The sequence below is a fragment of the Pagrus pagrus genome (assembly GCF_965226575.1).
Source record: "Pagrus pagrus genome assembly, chromosome: 16".
In the NCBI taxonomy this organism is placed as follows: Eukaryota; Metazoa; Chordata; class Actinopteri; order Spariformes; family Sparidae; genus Pagrus; species Pagrus pagrus.
In genome coordinates, this window is record NC_140200.1 from 12594722 (window position 1) to 12613912 (window position 19191).

Here is a 19191-nt window from a genome sequence, read left to right on the forward strand (position 1 = left end):
TAGACTTTAGTGGGAAACCTAAATCACAGTAGTAAAATTGGATTTTAATATGATTTTTGCATTAAAGTGAAGATATTTTTAATTGTCGAACACTTAATTCAGTAGGTTGATCGAAAACAGACATTCCCAATAGGTTATTTAATTTATCAAAAGCTTCACATTAGATTTTCAAGAAATGCAACTATATACTATACCATGTCATGTAAGAAAACAGTGATACGAAATTACATAATTGTGATAGAGGATTTTATCCATATTATCCACTGCAACATTAACCTGTTTCATCATTAATGAATACAGTAAAACTGTAATGGATGGTATTAATGTGCACTAAAATATAGTTATGCAGCTTTATCCAGCTAGAGGAAAATGATAAAATCACGTACGATTCTGTATATAGTCTGTTCGTGTCACATACGCATTTTGTATCGCAGGAAATTGTCCCTTGGTGCGCACCGTACGTCATCCCACGTCTAGCTTAAAATGCTTTAAAAAGTTAGCAAAGGAAACAACTGCGGCTATCAGGTTAGTCAAAGTCCGTGTCGTCTTCGCTTGAATGTAGCAAGATATGTTAATAAATGTGGGTATCTTGTTATGTTCAGTATGTGAATATTGCAGTAGTTAGCAAAACACCCCAGGAGTTGTAATAATGTAGCTACTTGTAAATGAACGTTAGCGCTTACAAGCTAATCAGGCGAAAATCAAAAGCTAGCAGTCGTGTTTTATACGCTAACCCTACTCGCAGTTTTGTTTTATGAGGTATCGTAATCTCACGTTAGGAATTTAGTTTTACTTCAAAAGACTGAGACCCAAACCCTAACATTTCGATCTTTTGTTCATGTTCCTTGACTGTAATTTACTGTCCTGAGTTTAACTATTGCTACGTTAGCTTCTCATGTTGATGGTCAGGAAAGTGATAGGACTTTTTGTTTTCTGTGCTGCAGGTTTTGAGCATTTTTACTACAATCGACTGCTGTTCTCTGCACCTGTCATCATGGTAAACGTACACAAAGGTGTCCTTGTTGAATGGTAAGAAATGCATCATCTGCTCAGAAATCTTTTGTCTAGTAATTCTGATCAATATGCTGCAGTTACACAAATATAAAACTCATGATGAATTGGATTACTTAAGTTAATGAATTTTAAAAATTGTGCAAGATATAATGACTTATTGAGTATTTTGTCCTTGCTTCCCTTTGCTCATTGGACCAGTGATCCTGCCATGAAACAGTTCCTCCTCTACCTGGATGAAAAGATGGCCCTGGGGAAGAAGTTCATCCTCAAGGACCTTGACGACACACACGTCTTCATCCTGCAAGAAGTGGTCCAAACCCTACAGGAGAGAGTTGGCGAGTTAATGGACCAGAATTCATTCCCCGTCACGCAGAAATAACACTCGACTTTTTCACAGGATTGTCTTTTTGAACTGTTTGAGTCTTACAGTGGATATGGTTTGCAATGTTTTGACTGCAGACTAATATGGATCATATGGAGTGTTAATTTTCTTGCACTGAATGTGAAAAACCCTTTGTTAAAAAATAAAAGTGTTGGTTTAAAATATGCATGTGCTGTCTTGTCATCGACTCCATGAAGACATTTATTAAACGTTTGTTTCTTCACTGATCTCAGTAAACTCAGCCAATTTGAGTTGTTGTTTCTTCATTAAAGATGAAAGCAGTAAGAATCAGAACTTTTCACAGGGTTTGGCACTAATAGTTATCATTTCATATATTAACGGAAGTACAAAAATAGCTCTTAATGCATCTAATCTCGTGGTCATCATACTTGATTAGATAGCCATCACGTTTTTGCTGTGTTTGTGCAAACTGTGAGGAAATCTCTTGTATTTTCTTGTGTAATTAAATGATTTGCTAGCAAACCTCAAATATACAGTAACTAGGCTTGAGGAAAAAGAAAAAAACAAACATAACATTGTCAAATGAACCACGATTTAGATTAACTTAATCATCTGTATTCAATTAGTGGTACGTTATTGTGAATCTTTACAAACACGTCACCAGTATGATGTCTCTCTAACGACGAATATTAAGACGCAATACAAAAAGCGGCACAACACCTTACTTTAGGATGGTAAGTAATTTAATTTTCAACAGTGAGAGGGGGGTGCACCGTTCCTGGAGGTACTGCAATACCAGGTCGATGCGTGGAGTGGACGGAGCAAGCCCCTATTCCATCTCCCTGTTCCAAAAATCAATTTAATATATGGTCCCCGGGTAGGGGACGTATCAGATATTAAACTGATAAGAACAGATACTACACTTGATCTTAGCCAAAAGGCCGAGAAGCGATGCCACATTTCTGGCGAAGTGGGAGGGTCGTTCTCCTCACTATGACTTTCACTTACGGTTGAAAATTATTTCAATGACTACAAAACAGTGGCAACAACATGTACAAGTGTTGTTTCGTGTTTTATGACTGAACGGCACACAAAGACGCATTAGATCGCACACTTTAGTTACGGATTGTTGTCAAAGTGAATGCGGGCTAATGCTATTTCTGGTCACGTGATGAGCTGCTGCCCAATAAGCCGTCACTACGAATTACTATCTTAAATTCTTATTTTTAGCTTTAATGGCGGAAGAATTGTTCGTTTATTCGGTCAAATTATGTGACTGAGATCAAGTATAACATAATAACATCATGTCTTCGGATGAAAATCAACAAATGCATACATTTCATTTCGACAGTTACCATTTCACAAAGATATATTGAGTCATGTCTCCCTCTGGTGAGGAAAACTATGAAGGAAATACAGTGGTGTACTTTGTAAAACCTTGAAATTGGTTAGCATTTTTGCAAAATCAGTTCTCTCGTATCAACGTCTGAGGTTTTTGAATTTATTTTCGGTTATATGCCTAAAAATGTCTATGGTTACCACAAGCATAAGATATTTACACTTTTGTTCTAAGACATAAAACACACCATTAAATGTCCCGCAATTTAATTATAACGAGCTTATGTCTTAAAAACGGTGGTTGCTAACAACTAAATAAGACTACAGGCGTCATCACACCGAACAGAAATGGGTCTCAACTACAGCAGCAAACTGGCTGCTGGTTATCTGATAGTCATTATCACTGATTTGGGGCACCTGTGAAGACGTGGAGGATCTCAGTCAGTCAGACAAACAAACTTCAGAGAGAAGCAGCTCCAGGTCCCTCAATGGTTCAGTCCAAAGACGCCAATGGTCGGTGAAATGTTTTATTTATTTGCATGGTGTTTGAAATGCTGCCAATATGTTCAAGTTTATGTTTAACTGCTGTGTAAATTGGGTAAGGAACACATTGCAGCATTGACTTGCCTGATTTTGTGTTAAATGAGTTTGTGCTAGGATAATATTTCATTTTGAGTTTGGAAAATTATAAGTATAAGATACGAAAGGATAATACAAAGTTAAAAATGTTAAAATTCTGTTAAATGTTAAAACTTTACTAAACATTTGGACAATTCATGAAATTAGATTTTTCTTTATTCCATTTAAAAGGCTTAAGTGGTTAATTATTCAAAATGTTTAATTAAATGTTTGAATTCATTTAAAATTTATTATTATAATTTTATTATTATTATTTAATTAAAATGTTTGATAAAAATGTTAACTTTTGTTTCTCTGTCTTTAAAGGTTTTCAACCTAACCTAATTTACTAAACAGACCAATCAACTGACAAAGCCAAAAGGAAAATAAAAGTGATTGAGTCAGAAATTTGGGTTGTCCCTGTGTCCTGTGGAAGTTGAACTAGAGGAGGACTTGGCAGAAATCTTTAACTCACTTGCTTTTATTTTGAAAGCGCAACACAGCGTCCTGTCACCAGCCCGCCCCCTCAAGGCTCAGACTGTTCGGGAAGCCAGATTCTGCAGCTGGCGACAGGTCAGAGGTTAAGATGAAAAGACAGCAGCAACTCAGTTTAAGTGATTTCTTTCTCATGGGGAAGAAAAGAAAGAAAGGAAATGTGAGTTGGTAATAATTTTGTCCAGGAGGATAATTATATTTTCTGTCTAACGTTAGACTTGTTGATGTTGTGATTCAACAGTACTCTTGCTAGGTAAACGTTGTTACCGTTAACATTACTAGCCAACGTTGGCTGCCGAAAATATGGCGGACTTTCCAGTAACTCAACGGACAAAAGCGATTGGACACTAAAAACAGTATTTAAGATGGTTGTAAAAGAACATGATTTTTCTATTAACTTAACCCATGTAACTTGTTACACATCTCCCACATCTAGAAGGGAGTCTGTGTTCTTCGCTTGTTCTTGACATTCCCATCAGTATTTTTCTACACCTTATTCATCTCCACTGCTTTCATATTAGAGATCAGATGAAGTTCAGCTGGAAACACTGGTGAGGGTGATGCAGGGAGAGCCAGCACTGCAGAGTTGCAGGTAGGTGCTATATGAAGGGTGAGGTGATTTGTGAATAATTTGCAGTGTAGTTAATTTATGACATTTCTGTTCAAACCATTAACGGATCCGTCAGGTTTCCGATATGTATCCCCTCTCATGTTAAACTCATTCCTACGCCCCTGTAGTCTAACATTGGCTTTTAACTTCTACAGATTTAATTTAGGCTTCAAAAATCACAAAAGTGGTGTTAATCTTTGAAGATTATCTTGCTAAACAAAACTTCATCTGCTCACATGGTTTGCACGGTACTGAAGGACACATTTCAATATTGGCAATTGAGAGCCCATGAGAATCTGAGCAACTTTGTGTGGTGGTTCAAAAGATCACAGCACGGTACACTGTACTTCAGTTAATTAAACTATCGATATATATATATATATGGACAGAAATGGGACGGACAATGAGGCTGAAAGCATAAACAATGAAGAAAAAAGTTCGACTGTCTTTTAGTAAAAGTGCAGTACATTCAGTCAACACTTACAGTATATAATTTCATATTACCAATGTGGGTACTCCTTATTTACACACATACATAATAGTTTTTTGTATTGTCATAGTTTCCAACAGTGACACAGAGATCCCCATCAGTCACCGTCACTTTCATCTCGGTAGTTGCTTTGATAGGACGTCCATTCTGAAAAGGCATGTCTTCATGATCACTCCTTGTAAAAGAGAGAAAAAGTTATCAGTTAGTTTATGTAATTTCACACATTGAATACTACATGCAAAACTGTAAGGACTAAAAGTTCACAAAAGCAATTAAGTAACAAAAGCTTACTTGTATATTACTTCGTCATCTGGGGTGCATTTGCAATCTGTCCAGAGGGCAAGTGCCAGTTATTTAAAACAAGAACACTTATCATATAAGACGAAAGAATACAAGCAACTTAGTAGCTTATAACTAGTTAACTAGTTATATGGTGTGACTCTAGGCCTATATGACCGATAAATCGGATATTTGAATGCACTTAGTAGCTGCTGCTGCATTTCAGTACCTGGGAAAGAGTTCAAATAGAGAGAAAAATAACTATCCATGGGATCAGAATTATCCTAATTACTAGTAACTTTTTGTCTTCCTCTGCATGTCAGAAAGTGAGTTAAGTAACTTGAGTATCACTGCTGTAAATAACACTGGTATTCTAACCTGGTATCTGCAAATATGAAGTAGTTTTAAGGTCTTTCTCACGCATTGTTTCAAGACCCCACTGGCTGGATGTGTGAGTTAGTTAGTATGACAAACTTTGCACATTTAAGTAAGCCCCTTTTAACTGGCCTCACATTTTCTTCTACAGAGTGAAGTAAAAGAAAATGGAGTTCAAGGCAGCTTCTCATTCAGCAGGTGAGTCACAGGTGAAGGCTGGGATATTTCTGCTGCCTTCATCATTACCTTCTGGGTCCTTCATACTAAATCTAGTATTTAATAGTTTCCAGTGTGATTTAATAGTTTGTTTGTGTCATTACATTGTCAGTAAAAGACCCTTTCATATATATGTGTTTTGTTGAACCTACAAACTTACAGCTTTAGTACTTTTATCAAGGGTAGTCCCAAATCACTTTAACAGTTCAATGTTTTTCAGCTAAGAGACCTGCAACAGATCCATTGTTGCCCGTCTTGTGTTCTGGACACAAGTGTGCCACATGATAGGCAACAATGTGTTCTGAAAGCAACAAAGGAGGCCAAGGTATGCCAGTCATTTAGACCGTCCCAGATGTACAATGACAGCAGGCTGAGGGATCCAAAGACGGCTTGTGAGGAAGGTAATATCTCTGCATTAGTGTCACAGAAACACAGCCAACATATGATCCATGTAGATGTGTTTGCATCTGACCCATCCTGTGCAGCGCTGCAGGCATGCCAAGCTACTGCGGTGCACTATAACTTACATGCTTAATATTTGTAATAACCTTTCCAATGTGTAACTCTTCAGCTAAGAAGAGATGCCTCCTGATCACTGCAAATCCCAAGGAGAAGCAGTATCTCGGTCAGCTCATTGTCACATTTGGGAAGTACGGTGGCAAAAGTTTCAAGTGGCTGATCGAAAATGACGTTGGTCATCTCAAATTGTGAGTATGCATTACTAAACACAGTCAAACATTGTTGTTTTAAGTTAGTTTTAAGTTGTTTTTCTGAAATAACATGTTCTGTATTTTAGTCTCCTCGATCGCCATGTCAAGGAGAGCCGCCACCCAGACAGGAAAGGTGGAATGCAGGATGTGTGGGTGAAGGATTACCTCCTTCAGTACATCCAGTTGTTCCCTTCAGTCTCCTGCCACCTGGAGCTAAACGTCAACAGGGCCATTTATGGGCAGGGGCGCTTCAGGTCCTTCAAGTTTCAGGAAATGTGGCAGTGGTGTAGCTTTCACATGTGCCTTAAAGCTGATCCCAAAGCTGGAAGTGACTACGAACAGAGGATGGCTCAGGAGGCTTTCTGCTCCATTAGGCAGTGGCGCGTCATGAAAGAGGATGACATCTCTTCCAAGTTGCTGAAGCGCTTCAGGCAGTACATCCTAAACAAAGAAAAAGAGGTAGGTCGAGTTACGTAAAAAGCAGGGTGCAGTTTATATGACAAACCTCAAGCCTGTACTCAAACTGCACTTTACAGAAATCTCCCCAAAAAGTGGCCCCTCTAAGCAGCAACTGCCACATCCAGCTCCTCAGGGTCCAGAGGTGACGACAGCTGGGCAGATGATGTTCTGCTGGGCTGATGCACTCGCCGCTTTTGAAAGTCAAGGTATATCAGTTTATCTCCTTGGATTAATATTACTGCATGAACCTCGTTAATGCAGAATCTGTATCTAATAAAACCAGCTACAGAATAACACTGAGGAATGGTTCTACAGTTCTGTTCTTTAGCTGCTTTGACACCAATTTTTGTCCTCATGGCTGCATAAGCTGTTGTCCTGATTTCCTTTCAGGGGACACTGACCTGACCCCTACAGATGCTGCCTCCCAACTAGATTAGAGCCCTTACTGGTTGGTAGATGAAGGTATTGTCTTTGTTATTCAACCAGGTGACATGAGGGGTGGCATAAAATGTGGCAGTCTGGTCCTAATGGGCTCCCCAAAGTGGACGCTGAAAGAGGGCTCTTCCAACAGAAAATGTAATTTGAGGACGAGCACATCAACATCAAGACAAGGAAAGTCCTCAAGAATGACACAATGTGGTTTCATCCGCCTTAGTTTCCTGGAGTGGTGGTGGGAGGGGGAGTGCCCTCAGCAGACTCTTTCGCAGCCATGTGTTTTTCTCGAGACCAGTAGGTGTGTGGGGTTACAGCCTTCGCTGTCCCATGTCTGAGAGCCCTGCAAGTGCTAAGGACGCTTTTCTTTACCGCTGTGGCTACTCAAAAACTGTCGGGCAGATCTGCCACGTCTGGCTGGTACTCGATGCTGAGCCTGATGTTATGAAAACATAATACAACAGGAGCGCACACTGTAATAGGAATGAGGGAGCTTTCTTAGAAGAATGAAACTGAGGCAAAGAAAATACAAAAAAAAAAATACTTATTTACACACTTACCTTTACTTACCTTATTAATACTTACTGTAAGCCTGGTGAATACTGCTGGTATTGTGCGTCAGATTGAACATTCCTTTCCGTTTCCAGGGACTCTCAACCGTCAGTTTCAGCGACCACCACCAAAGAGGAAGCTGCCGTCACCAAAGCTGCTGAGGAAAACCTTTGTGATCGCTGCGACAGAGAACTTTGAGGACTACGACTCCACCAAGAAGGTAAATTTTGATGCAGTCTTACGAACAGCTAGTCTCGGCAAGACAAACAGTCTTATCAGCACCGATCCTCACCGCAACAGCAGGACTCCAGCCCACCTTCACGTTCATGCAGCCCCCGGCAACACCCTTTACATTCACTCCAGCTGTTCCCCAGCCGGGTATCTGTTTCACTGCCCCAACAGCTCAGCTCACCAGCAAGATCAACTCTCTACAAGAAGAAGAAAGCAGAGCGCAGTGGCGCTGGACCTCAGAGTACAGTGAGACTGTACACCTGTGTACTGTGTGGCCAATCCACTCAAGGACACAAAAATACAGGGAAAAAAACTTACAGTGGAAAGTCAAAATCATCCACATTCACAGATTTTCAAAAAGCTGTGGATGAGGCTTTGGGCCCTCAGTCACAAAGGCTGTCAGAGCCATGAAGCTGTCTGAGCAGACATTCCTAACTGTACATATTTTCTTACACACATGCACTTTGCATGTTGTACCTGTGTTTTGATTGTGTTTGTTTTTATTGCAGCTGGGTTTTTATTGTGGCTGGTATCTATGCACAGTGTAAAAAGTACCTTAAACTCATACTTAAAAGTAAAGATATCAGGCTCAAATATTAATTTGGTAAATGTAAAAGTTGCTTATATGAGTAGTACTCAAGTAAAAGTAATAACAGTGATTTTCTGGCTTTAAATGTATTCGAGTATCAAAAGTAAAAGGAAATTAAAACTGCAAGCAGTGATGAAAGGGCCCTTGCAGTCCACGCATGTCGGGGCGTGCACATTCTTCCTTTTGAAAATTTAAGAAAAATATCATTTGAGCTGTGAATGGATGCTTGCCAAAAAGTTTTATCAAAGCTTAAACAGTCTTAAAAGTAGTATTGTCAGAGTCCTCTTTTGTCATTTCAACTAAAGCAAATCCACCACAACTTCCCTAATTTCCAACAGTCACCGAAAAGTTTTCCTGCTTTCTTTCCACAGCAGAACCAAAACCAGGGCTTGTGTGAAACACAAACTTGCTCTGCCTTCCAGCAGAAAGAGTGTTGCAAACAGGAGAGAGGAGTGACAAGTCATTGCATTTATTATGAGAACAAATGGCATGCCTTTCTCCCTCCAAGCCATTGGGTACATTTCAGGTGTTTAGTAATGTACCACAACTAGATCCAATCAGAGGCGGGCCATACTATTAGGCAAACCAGGCATTTGCCTGGAGCCCCGGGCCCCATACAAGGCCCTTTGGGGCCCCCAAAATGCCCTCTTTATATTTTGTCCACATATTTATTGTTTTTATAAAAATCTCTTCACAATAGTAGCATCGGGATGTCTAATTTGATCAATTACTCATGTTTTGACAGTCTTTCTGCCAACCGTGCACCCCCCTTCAGTCTGCACTACATGGACTATTACATGTTACGCATCACGCTCATCACACTGCACGTATGCGTAAAATCCAAAACGGTAAATAGCGGTAAGAGAGAGAAGAGATAAATCGAGAGAAATGAAGCGAATATACGAAAGCAGGTCACAGAAAAAGAAGAATAGGGACCAAAAGCAGGAGTTTATTCCAAAGCTATAAAGCTTTTTTACAGGAACTGCAGTGGCAGCGGGACCGTCAGTGGAACAAGAGCAATGAGAGTTTGACCCTGTGATGCGTGAGCATCTCAGACGAATCCAAGCTAAGGAAGCCTCAGACACGTACCTGAGTAGTCGGATCCAAAATGAAGTAGTCTCACTTGTGGCCAAGTGCACAACAGATGACATTGATGGCTGGACCATCTTCAAGGACCATGTGAAAACCTTCACCGTAAAGGCACTGTCTACAACGAGGTGGGAATGTCAAATTGAAGCTGTCAAAGCTGTTCGGTATCAGTTGCCTGACATCCTAAAGGCGTTTACTGCGCTAGAGGACCATGCCAAGGAAAAAAGGGATGCATAAGTTGCCTCGTCAGCTAGAGGGATCTTCAAGGAGATGCAGACATGGCCTTTTCTGGTAAGCACCATTGTACGGTACAATGTTTTGTACCAGATCAACAAAGTCAGCAAGCTTCTGCAGAGCCCCCCAGTGTCAGTTGATACAGTCAGGAGAGAAATCACTGCAGTTACAGGCTTCTTACAGGAATTCAGAGAAATGGGATTCAACACAGTTAAACAGATGCGGTAGAGGTAGAAATGTGCTGGCCAGAGGTCCGAAAGAGAAGAGCAAAAAGACAGTCTGAATACGAAGGAGGAGAGGAAACGGTACAGCAGAAGAGATCTTCAAACAAGAAGTTTTTCTTCCTCTTGTTGATACAGCCCTGGTCACTGTCAAAGAGAGGTTTTCCCATATGGAAACATTTTTCCAGCTTTATGGATTTCTGTACTCCAAGGACCTGATGAAAAGCACAGGAGGCAGGAAAACTAGGGGAATGCTGCCACAAATTGGAGCAGGCCACAGAAGATGTTGACGCACAGGACCTGAGGCTTGAGTTAGAGGAGGCAGTTCAGTCCTTCCCCACAGACACCTCAACACCATCAGAGATGCTAAATCACATCTATAAAGGAGAACAGAGTTGACCTGTATCCAAATTTAAGTACTGCACAAGTATTGGCTCCTTCTTACTCTCCCAGTTACTGTAGCTCAGGTGAGAGAAGCTTTTCTAAACTAAAACTCATAAAAACATACCTGCGAACCACCATGACACAGGAAAGACTGTCTTCCCTTGCTGTTCTTTCAACTGAGCAGGAAATGAGAAAATCGTTAGACATGAAAGATGTCATAGCAAGATTTGCTGATGCCAAGGCTCGCAAAGTCAAGTTTTAGGAGAGATGAAGACAAAACAGAGAGACAGAGAAAGGAGAAAAAAGCCCAGAGAGATGAAGACAAACTGAGACAGAGAGAGGAGAAAAAACAAGCTCAGAGGTGAAGACAAACAGAGAGAGGAGAAAAAACAAGCTCAGAGACAGGAGAGATGAACACAAAAGCATTCAGAAATTAAAACTGCAAGCAGTGATGAACGGGCCCTTGCAATCCCACGTACGTTGGGCTGTGGCGGTGTCGGAGGGCAGAGGGCGTGCGCATCCTTCCTTTTGACAATTTAAGACAAAGATCATTTGAGCTGTGATAAGATGTTTGCCAAAATGTTTGAGCAAAGCTTAAACAGTCTTAAAAGTAGTATTGTCAGAATCCTCCACAGTTACCGAATTGTTTTCCTGCTAACAGATAACTACCTCATGTCTCATTCACCTGTAAGACAACAGCTAATATGATGATATTAAACATTAACAACAAAACATAGCTATTAGCAACACTGATAGCTGTCAAGCTAGGTTTGTTTTAGCATTCAGACATTGTGTTAGAAGTGTCTTTTGATGCTGCAAGTTATTGCTGGTTAGCTAGCTAGCTGGGTAACGTCAGCTACAAAGTGGCAACATTAGCGTTGGATGAATACACTAATGAAAAAGTACATGTTACAAGTAATATAAATATTGGTGTTGTTAGTGCTGTGTTTGAGTGATATGTAATAATTGTGAATGGGTTGTGTGTTTCTAGGGGTGGGCGATATGACAATATTAGTGAAGGATTAGAATGTGTAGACGATCTGCCAAAGTGCGGGGATCGTAGGATCGTCTAGGGCACATTCTATAAATTGTAGTTCTATGCTGATGCACCGACGCACCAAACGTATTACGTCGTCAACCTGACCGACCAATCATAGCGAATTACGGGTAGTGACGCGCTTTCTTACCCGCCTCCTTGTTTATGTGTGTAGCGGTAGCCGCATGGACAGCCATGGCAGAAAGCCAAACAGAGGAGTTGGCCGCTTTTTTAAAAAACAAAACAAAAAAAACAGCGTTTCACCATCTCGCATCTCTGCCAGTTAGCCCCTCCACCTACCGCCTCTCTCGGGTGCGGGCGAGCGGGCACGCGCACACACACACACACACGGGCGCATGGATAGGTCGCGGTAAGTGCGCTATATCGCGCTAATTGTACAGTGTTCAAATTACCGCCACCCTCCCACTCCCCTGTTGGATAGTCCGACCACTGACGGACTTATTTGACCCTTTTCAATAAGCTATTTAGCAGAGGTGGGAATTGTGGAGTCATCTCCATGCCATGTATTTGTTCTGCTCAGTCACTGAACCAGGTGCATTCACTAATTAGCTCACCTTCCTGGCTGAAGAGCTGTGCTGATTGGACTCAGCTGGTTTAGTGCATGAACAGAACAAATACGTGGCATGGAGATGACTTGATGACTCCACAATTCCCACCTCTGCTATTTAGTGTTTTGATATACTTAAATCCTGTTAAAATGACTGTGTTGAATAAAACAAACAGTAATGTCTTCATTGATATTTTACTTTCATGTTTATTGAAAGCTACCTTTTATGTTGCAAGAGTGCACTTTATCAGAGTGTTGTTGTTTACCTTTTAGTATGTTTACGTTGTTTGCACATGTTGGCAAAACTGCAACTATTTAAATTAAAATCTGTTCAGAAAGGTTCTTTGGCCTAAATTGTCCGTTTTTCTTTTTTTGATTTAAGATCGTGATAAAATCAAAATCGTGATTTTATTTTTAAAAAATCGTGATATATTTTTGCCATATCGCCCACCCCTATGTGTTTCTATAGAAAATGGCTACCTCTCCAACCAACTTTGACAAAGTGCAAGACCCTGAGCTCATGCAGCTCAGGCAGGATTTCCAACTTCTTTGTGTAAGTATTTAATGTAGCATATGGTGAGAGTGGTGTCATGTAATGTGTGTTTGTGTATGAGTTGCTGTAGTTGTGAATATTGTTAGGTAAATGTGTGTATGTTTGTGTATGTTGCAGTATTCTTGTGTAGATCCCGACGTCTCCCCACAACAGCGTTATGTCAAGTGCGTGAGCATGGGGCACCGCACCATCGCCACGATGTCCAAATACCTGAAGAGGAGCAATGCGGCCAGCCAGCAGGTCGCCTTGCTCTGCAATGTTGTCGACCAGCAGGAGGCAACCATTCAGCAGCTGCGGGCAGAACTCCAGCAGCTGACGGAGAAGCCTCTGCCTCTTCCAGCTGATAAGTATAGCTGCTGTGTCAGTCAGCAGTATAAGTATATGGAAAGTAAGTGTGGGAATAACTGAAAGACTTCGTGTAACAGAATGGTGATTGTGGCTATTTGCAGATATATATATAATATAATATATATATATATAATATAATATAATATATATATATATATATATATATATATATATATATATAAATAAATAAGTGATGCTTAAATAATAGAGGCCTGTCAGGATGGTAAGTTTTAAATGTGGTAGTTTGTGACATTTAATCCCTGCCTTTATATGTGAGTGTAATTGAAGTGTAACAACTTATTTGACTGTGTTGTTTATGTTGTTTGTTGTAGGAGCAGAAGGTGGCAGTCCTCCTGACGGCATTTAAATGTTATTTATGTTGTTGTTCATGTACTTGTTTGTGTTTTAAGTTTTTAATAAAGTTACTGTTAAGAATTTGGATGTGTGTTTGTTTACTTTTGTTTACATTTTGTATGGTGTTGAGGGTGTTTGAAATTGTCGTAAGTTTTCACACAGAAAACAATCATAATCTTACAGTATTGGAAAAAAGAAAAGTCTTCCAGATGTGTTACTGTTAGCCATTAGTAATCTTTGTGTTTGTAAAAGATGGAACTCAATTTTTGTGATGTTTGACTGTAGCATGTGAGAGGTGGTTTGTTTTGTAATCAAAAACTTATTATTGATGGAGGCAAGTAAGCATTTTTTGAAGTATAAAGTTAAGTTTATATTTCTCCTTAAAAGCTGTTTACCTTGCCTTGTTTGGTGTCATTGTTTTCAGCAAAATTTCACTTGTGTGATTTTAGACTTTTATTCATCCCACATCGGGGAAATTTACTTTGGTTTGTTTGCTAAATCAGCTACAAGCTACTAGCAGTGCCAGTCTTTAGACAATATTCATTTATTTTGATATCAAAAGTCATTTCAACTGTCACATCGCCGCACTGGTAAACAACTCCGTTTTTGTGCTGCGATTGGCGTGAGTGTATTTCAAATTTTGCTGGTCTTGTCACGCTGTGGTTTGTCGGGAGCAAATTTTCAACTTTGGTGCGTTTAGCGCCATGATTGGCTGGAGTACATTTTTGAACTTCGCGGTAGTCATAGGAGAGGTGGTTGGCTGTTAGCAGAGGTTATAAGCACGTTTGGCAGCATATGCCTTTGGTTTGTTTGCTAAATCACCTTTAAGCTACTAGCAACGCCAGTCTTTAGACAATATTCATTTAATTCGGGGTTAGAACCCCTTTAAGATTGGCCCTATGATTGGAAATGATGTGCATCAACTTTTATTAAAATATGAGCCCAGTCGGCGGCGCTGTAATTAAGGCTTGAAAATGCGTTTTCCAGAAGGCCACACCCCTCACACTGAAAGTCTGACTTGAAATTTGACGCACAAGTCCAGCTCAATGTGCTAGAACTTTTGAAAGATTGACTATCAACACCAAATTTGGTATACAGCCTCGGGGGATGAAAATACAAGTTTCTATTACAAATCAGATTGGTCAAAAAACATGGCCGCCACAGACCAATGAATTTTTGCAATGGGCGGAGCTTAGAAATGATTGGCCATAACTCCTACACCCTTTGCCCTATCATCACAAAACCTGGTGGGCAGGTTCACAATGGGACTGGGAATCTGCCTACCAAAGCATTTTGAGCTCAACCTATACGGGGCGCTATAAATGCCACACATGCGTATCTCAAAGACCATTGGATGGAATTTCACCAAATTTGGTATGCATGCTCTAGGGGCGACTATTAACTAATATCTTGACTGCCATGTTGATAGGTGAAAGTGGGCGTGGCCTGTTCGTCATTAACCATCATTGTTTGCATTTTAATAATTTACGGTGAGCCAGAAGGACCTAGAGACACGAAACTTGGTACGTCGAGTATAAATGACGTCCAAATGCTGCTCAAAACATTTGATCCCAATCTGCCAAATGGGGGCGCTATAACAGAGTGTAAACTTCGAAAGGCTCTCCCCGCCAAGCCACAGTGTCGAAGTGACAGAAGTCTCCTTTCCTCCCAAGAAACCAGATGCATGTCAAAGAAAGAGGATCAATGACGTCAAGGCTATTCCACACTCCCATTATGTAAGTTGATTAAGAACAGAACAATGTCAATTACAAAATCAATATCGAATGAGGGACGAAACCACAGCATCCTCACCTGTAATTTTAATTTCCTACAACGGTTCTCTTCTGTGGTCTCTTTCAGATGGGCGAGGTCAAAGGAAAAGTGCTGGCAGTGGGCTCTTCTCCTCAGACGATCCAACGCCGGAGAGTCGAAAGCAACATGCTTAGCATCGTCATAGCAGACGAAAGTGCACAAATTAAACTTCAGCTGTGGGACTCCCAGATTTCGGCAGTGAAGATGCACACCTCCCACGCCTTCACCAACCTGTCTGTGAGGAAGTACAAAGGACAAAAAATCCTCACCACAACAAGGAATTGCGCCATTGTGGAGATGGACACTGTCCCTGTCCCAGAGACAACTGTCCCACTCACCATAGAGAACAAGGACGCTCTTCACACAGTCAAAAGCGAAGTTGTAGCTGTCAAACTGGCCATCAACTTCAACTGCCGATCCTGTTACAAGAGGCAATCCGCTCCCTTCAACTCCAGGCAGCCCTTTCAGCGCTGTGAAGGATGCCAGCTTCTGCGCAAAAGCTCCCACTTCCTGGCCACAACCAGCGGTGTCTTGCACGTTGGGGTTGACGGGGTGGAAATGGCCTTGACTCTGAACAACTCCGTTTTGAAGTCATTTTTGGAAATGCATTGTCTGACACACTTACTGAAGGACACTGAAAGCTTGGAAATGTACTTCTTGACTTTGGAAAAAGTCAAAATCTCTTTCAACGCGTAATGTTTCATTACGAAATTGTCCCACACCAAGCAGGGTTCCACTGGCGTACCTGTTCCGCCTTCGGCTGTTTCCACCACGGCTTGCTACAGTTCCGATGAGGCTGGTTCATGGGAGAATCTGGATGAGTTCTTTAAAGGCTGAATCCCAATGTTCACCCTACTCACTACCACTAGCCCTCACTCACTACCACTACACCCTGGAAATGAAGCAACAAGGGGTAGAGCTTTGTAATCTTCCCTAGGAATTGGGACACCACTTGCTACGTCACTGCATAGTTTACGTTGGGGCACGTAAGCGACTACGTAGTTACGTTTGCACATACGTCCCACCATAACAACAAACCCGTTTTACTTACAATTTAAGATGCTAATTTGCAGGAATGATTTGATACCATGTGGTCAGTAAAGCTCAGTAACATTGAAATGTCTCTTATTGTCACAGTGATACCAGTGTTGCCAACTCCGCGACTTTGACGCTATATTTAGATTTTTCTGGTGTTATTGGAGACTTTTGTTAAAATACAAAAAGGTGTTGCTGCGTTAGTAAGTTTCTATAGTATGCTGTTACTTTAGCTAGCATAGCTGCGGTCGAGTGAGGTAGGAAGCTAATGAAGTGAGGGAGCGTGACAGAAAGCATAGATTTCTCCACACACCTCCACCCAACTCTATAACTCCACATTAGACCTCTCAATCGGAAACAGTGATGTTTAAAACACAGCAGCAATATTATGATCTCTTAAAGGGTGATATGTCACACAGAGAAGCAGGTAGAAACTGGAGGTGACCTGACAAGTAAATCCGTTATGTTACTGTAAAGGGCAATACAAATATACCAAGTGAAAATAATCTACCAAAGAATTAATGATTATTTGAATTGGAATAATAACTGAATTTAAATTAATTTAAATACTAACTTTTTTCATTTTCCTGGTCAAAAGGAATTAGCAGTTTAAAAATGGCTTATTTACTTTTCATATTTAAAATAATAAAAGATAAAATCTCTGGCAAATACAAGAGTCAATATATTTTTCTACTGTTCACATGGCAATATTTAAGAATTTATTTACAAGAGATGAAGGTTATTTTGTACTTTTTGGGTAACCATTGGTAACCATGGGTAGCCATTTTCAATCAAATTTAAAAAATGAAGATGTGTGCACTAGATTTAGCAGACAACCTACTGCCATCTGTAATCCTGATAACACAAAACACAATACACAAACAACAACAATATACAATTAATAAACAACTAATGAACTGTTCACTGTCAAGTGCATGGAAATGTTACAGAATGTGTGTTTTTGTTCTTTCTTCAGTCAAAAACTCTGGAAGAGGCCATGAAGTGGCTGATAAGCCCAGATGCCATGGAGCTGTTCCCTCAACTGAGTCTGGCTGCTGCTATAGCACTCACTGCCCCAGTTCCGACTGCAGACGTGGAGAGGCTCTTCTCAGACCTCAAGCTAGTAAGAAATTTTATATGAAAATATCATTATTCAAAGAAGGAAATTACACAAATTAAGATGCTGATTTTTAAGGTTAATCTCATTTTTAGGTGAAGACACCTCTGCGAAACAGGCTGACAGATTGCCACTTAGATGTCTGCTGCCGGGTGGCAATTGATGGCCCTCAGCCAGGAACTTCTACCATGGAGAAGTTTGTTCGGCGGTTCTACAGAAGCAATTCAGCCAGAAGAATTAAATGTTCAAAAGGGGGCTGTGAATTGTGCAAATAAAGTGTAAATTACAACTAAAGCAAATTGAGTCTGTTTTTTAGTTACCTATAGTAATGATAGTGGTCAAAATTATGTGAAATTGCACAGTTTTTGATAAAAAAAAAGCTTTTTAAAAAAATGTAAGGCCGAGGAACGCTAACCCCGCTGCTTCAGCTGCCCACCCCCCTAAAAACCCAGGGAAAACCCTGTTGTTATAGGTACTACAAAGTGAGCGTGTCTTGTTCTGGAGGGTACAATTTTAGACCGCGAAGTAGAGAGAGTAGTGTTTGTGCTGAGAGTTCAAGTCCAGTTGTAGCTTCAGGTTGTGTAGCTGAAGAAGTTATCGATATTTAAGATAATGTTATAGAACAGCAGGATAGTACTGTGTCTACGCAAGAGCAGACTTCATTTACATTTAATCCAACTAATGTTAATTCTTGTAAGTATTTGAAAAGTAAAAAAAACTTAATAAACTTAGTAACTTAGTAAAATAAAATACCAGGTAAATGATTTGCATAGGAAGAAAGTCATTGAAATAAATAAAAGGAAATATAGGGAAAATGTAGTGTATAAGCATAAACTGATTGAAATGAATAAAAGAAAATATAGGAAAAAATGTAGTACATAAGCATAAAGTTAAGGAGATGAGTCAAAGGAAATACAGGGAAAATGTACTACATAAGCATAAAGTTAAGGAGATGAGTCAAAGGAAATATAGGGAAAGTGAAGTGCACAGGCAGCATGTAAAAGCCTGACTATAAGGAAGTATCACAGAAGTCTTGAGCATTAGAAGCGTGTTATTGCAGGAAACAAATTGAAGAGGGAACAAAATAAAGAAAAGGCAGTTTGATTATGTTAGAGAACAGTTTTGGGATAAAGTTAAAGATGGGCCAGATTTTGTGTGCTGTGTATGCCACAGAGGGTTGTTTAAGAATCAGGTTTTGAAGTGTAAAAGAGATGATTATACTTAAAGGAAAGAAATAAGTTTACTTGCAGATAAATGTTTTAGTGAAGAGTATTTACATAAATGTAATGAAGACTGTGTATTGCCGTGTAAATGGTTGGATACAGCTAGAGGAGAGCTGTGGATTTGCAGCACGCGTCATTCCAAGATTAGTAAAGGTGTGGTGCCACCTGAATGTGCATTGAACAATTGGCAGTTTGTGCCATTCCACCAGAATTGGCGCGTTTGAATAGTTTAGAGCAACATTTGATTGCTTTGCATATTCCGTTTATGAAGATGCTGGCGTTGCCTAAAGGTGAGCAAAATGGAGTACATGGACCTGTAACGTGTGTTCCTGCAAATATTGTGCAGACGAGCAATTTGCTGCCACGTACGGACATGGAAGGATCTTTGTTTCCAGTTAAGTTGAAATGGAAGCTAACTTATAAAAGGACATTATGAGTATCAGTTTGTTGATAGTCACACTAAGGC

At 40.2% G+C, this 19191-nt stretch overlaps 2 protein-coding genes and 1 long non-coding RNA gene across 7 annotated transcripts in view; 2 read left to right on the plus strand and 1 right to left on the minus strand.

Moving 5' to 3' along the window:
- The first annotated feature begins 420 nt into the window (after positions 1-420).
- Positions 421-1562, plus strand: gtf2h5 (general transcription factor IIH, polypeptide 5). Of its 2 annotated transcripts, none has more exons than XM_084376656.1 (3): positions 421-525; positions 945-1029; positions 1213-1562. In XM_084376656.1, exons 2-3 carry the CDS (start codon positions 995-997, stop codon positions 1391-1393), a joined length of 216 nt encoding a protein of 71 aa, XP_084232782.1. In that variant the 5' UTR covers positions 421-525; positions 945-994; the 3' UTR covers positions 1394-1562. The 2 variants fall into 2 exon arrangements, with proteins under 2 accessions (XP_084232782.1, XP_084232783.1); XM_084376657.1 differs by having other exon boundaries at positions 498-580.
- Positions 1563-4850: 3288 nt separating this feature from the next.
- LOC311271937 overlaps positions 4851-19191 on the minus strand; it is a 32066-nt gene continuing 17725 nt past the window's right edge. Inside the window, exons 2-3 of one of the 2 annotated variants that reach the window (XR_014624501.1) lie at positions 6654-8359; positions 4851-5083 (exon numbers count right to left, since the gene is read on the minus strand). This is a non-coding gene — a long non-coding RNA (uncharacterized lncRNA). The remainder of the gene's footprint in view (positions 5084-6653; positions 8360-19191) is intronic. The other variant, XR_014624502.1, reaches the window with a different exon arrangement.
- LOC311271936 (uncharacterized protein) lies at positions 6985-18189 on the plus strand (the record flags this gene model as incomplete). 3 transcript variants are annotated; one of them, XM_084377934.1, is made up of 5 exons in its annotated part: positions 6985-7153; positions 7434-7523; positions 8027-8151; positions 17362-17508; positions 17598-18189. In XM_084377934.1, the coding sequence occupies 5 exons, from the start codon at positions 6985-6987 to the stop codon at positions 17775-17777; spliced, it is 711 nt and encodes a 236-aa protein (XP_084234060.1). In that variant the 3' UTR covers positions 17778-18189. The 3 variants fall into 3 exon arrangements, with proteins under 3 accessions (XP_084234060.1, XP_084234059.1, XP_084234061.1); XM_084377933.1 differs by lacking the exons at positions 17362-17508; positions 17598-18189 and adding exons at positions 12753-12836; positions 12954-13284; XM_084377935.1 differs by lacking the exons at positions 7434-7523; positions 17362-17508; positions 17598-18189 and adding exons at positions 12753-12836; positions 12954-13284.

Excerpts from the sequence above, each read along its gene's own strand:
- gtf2h5 (XM_084376656.1), top strand. The coding sequence starts at position 995 with ATGGTAAACGTACACAAAGGTGTCCTTGTTGAATG. Across the intron at positions 1,030-1,212 it reads AAAGGTGTCCTTGTTGAATG|TGATCCTGCCATGAAACAGT; the intron begins GTAAGAAATGCA and ends TCATTGGACCAG.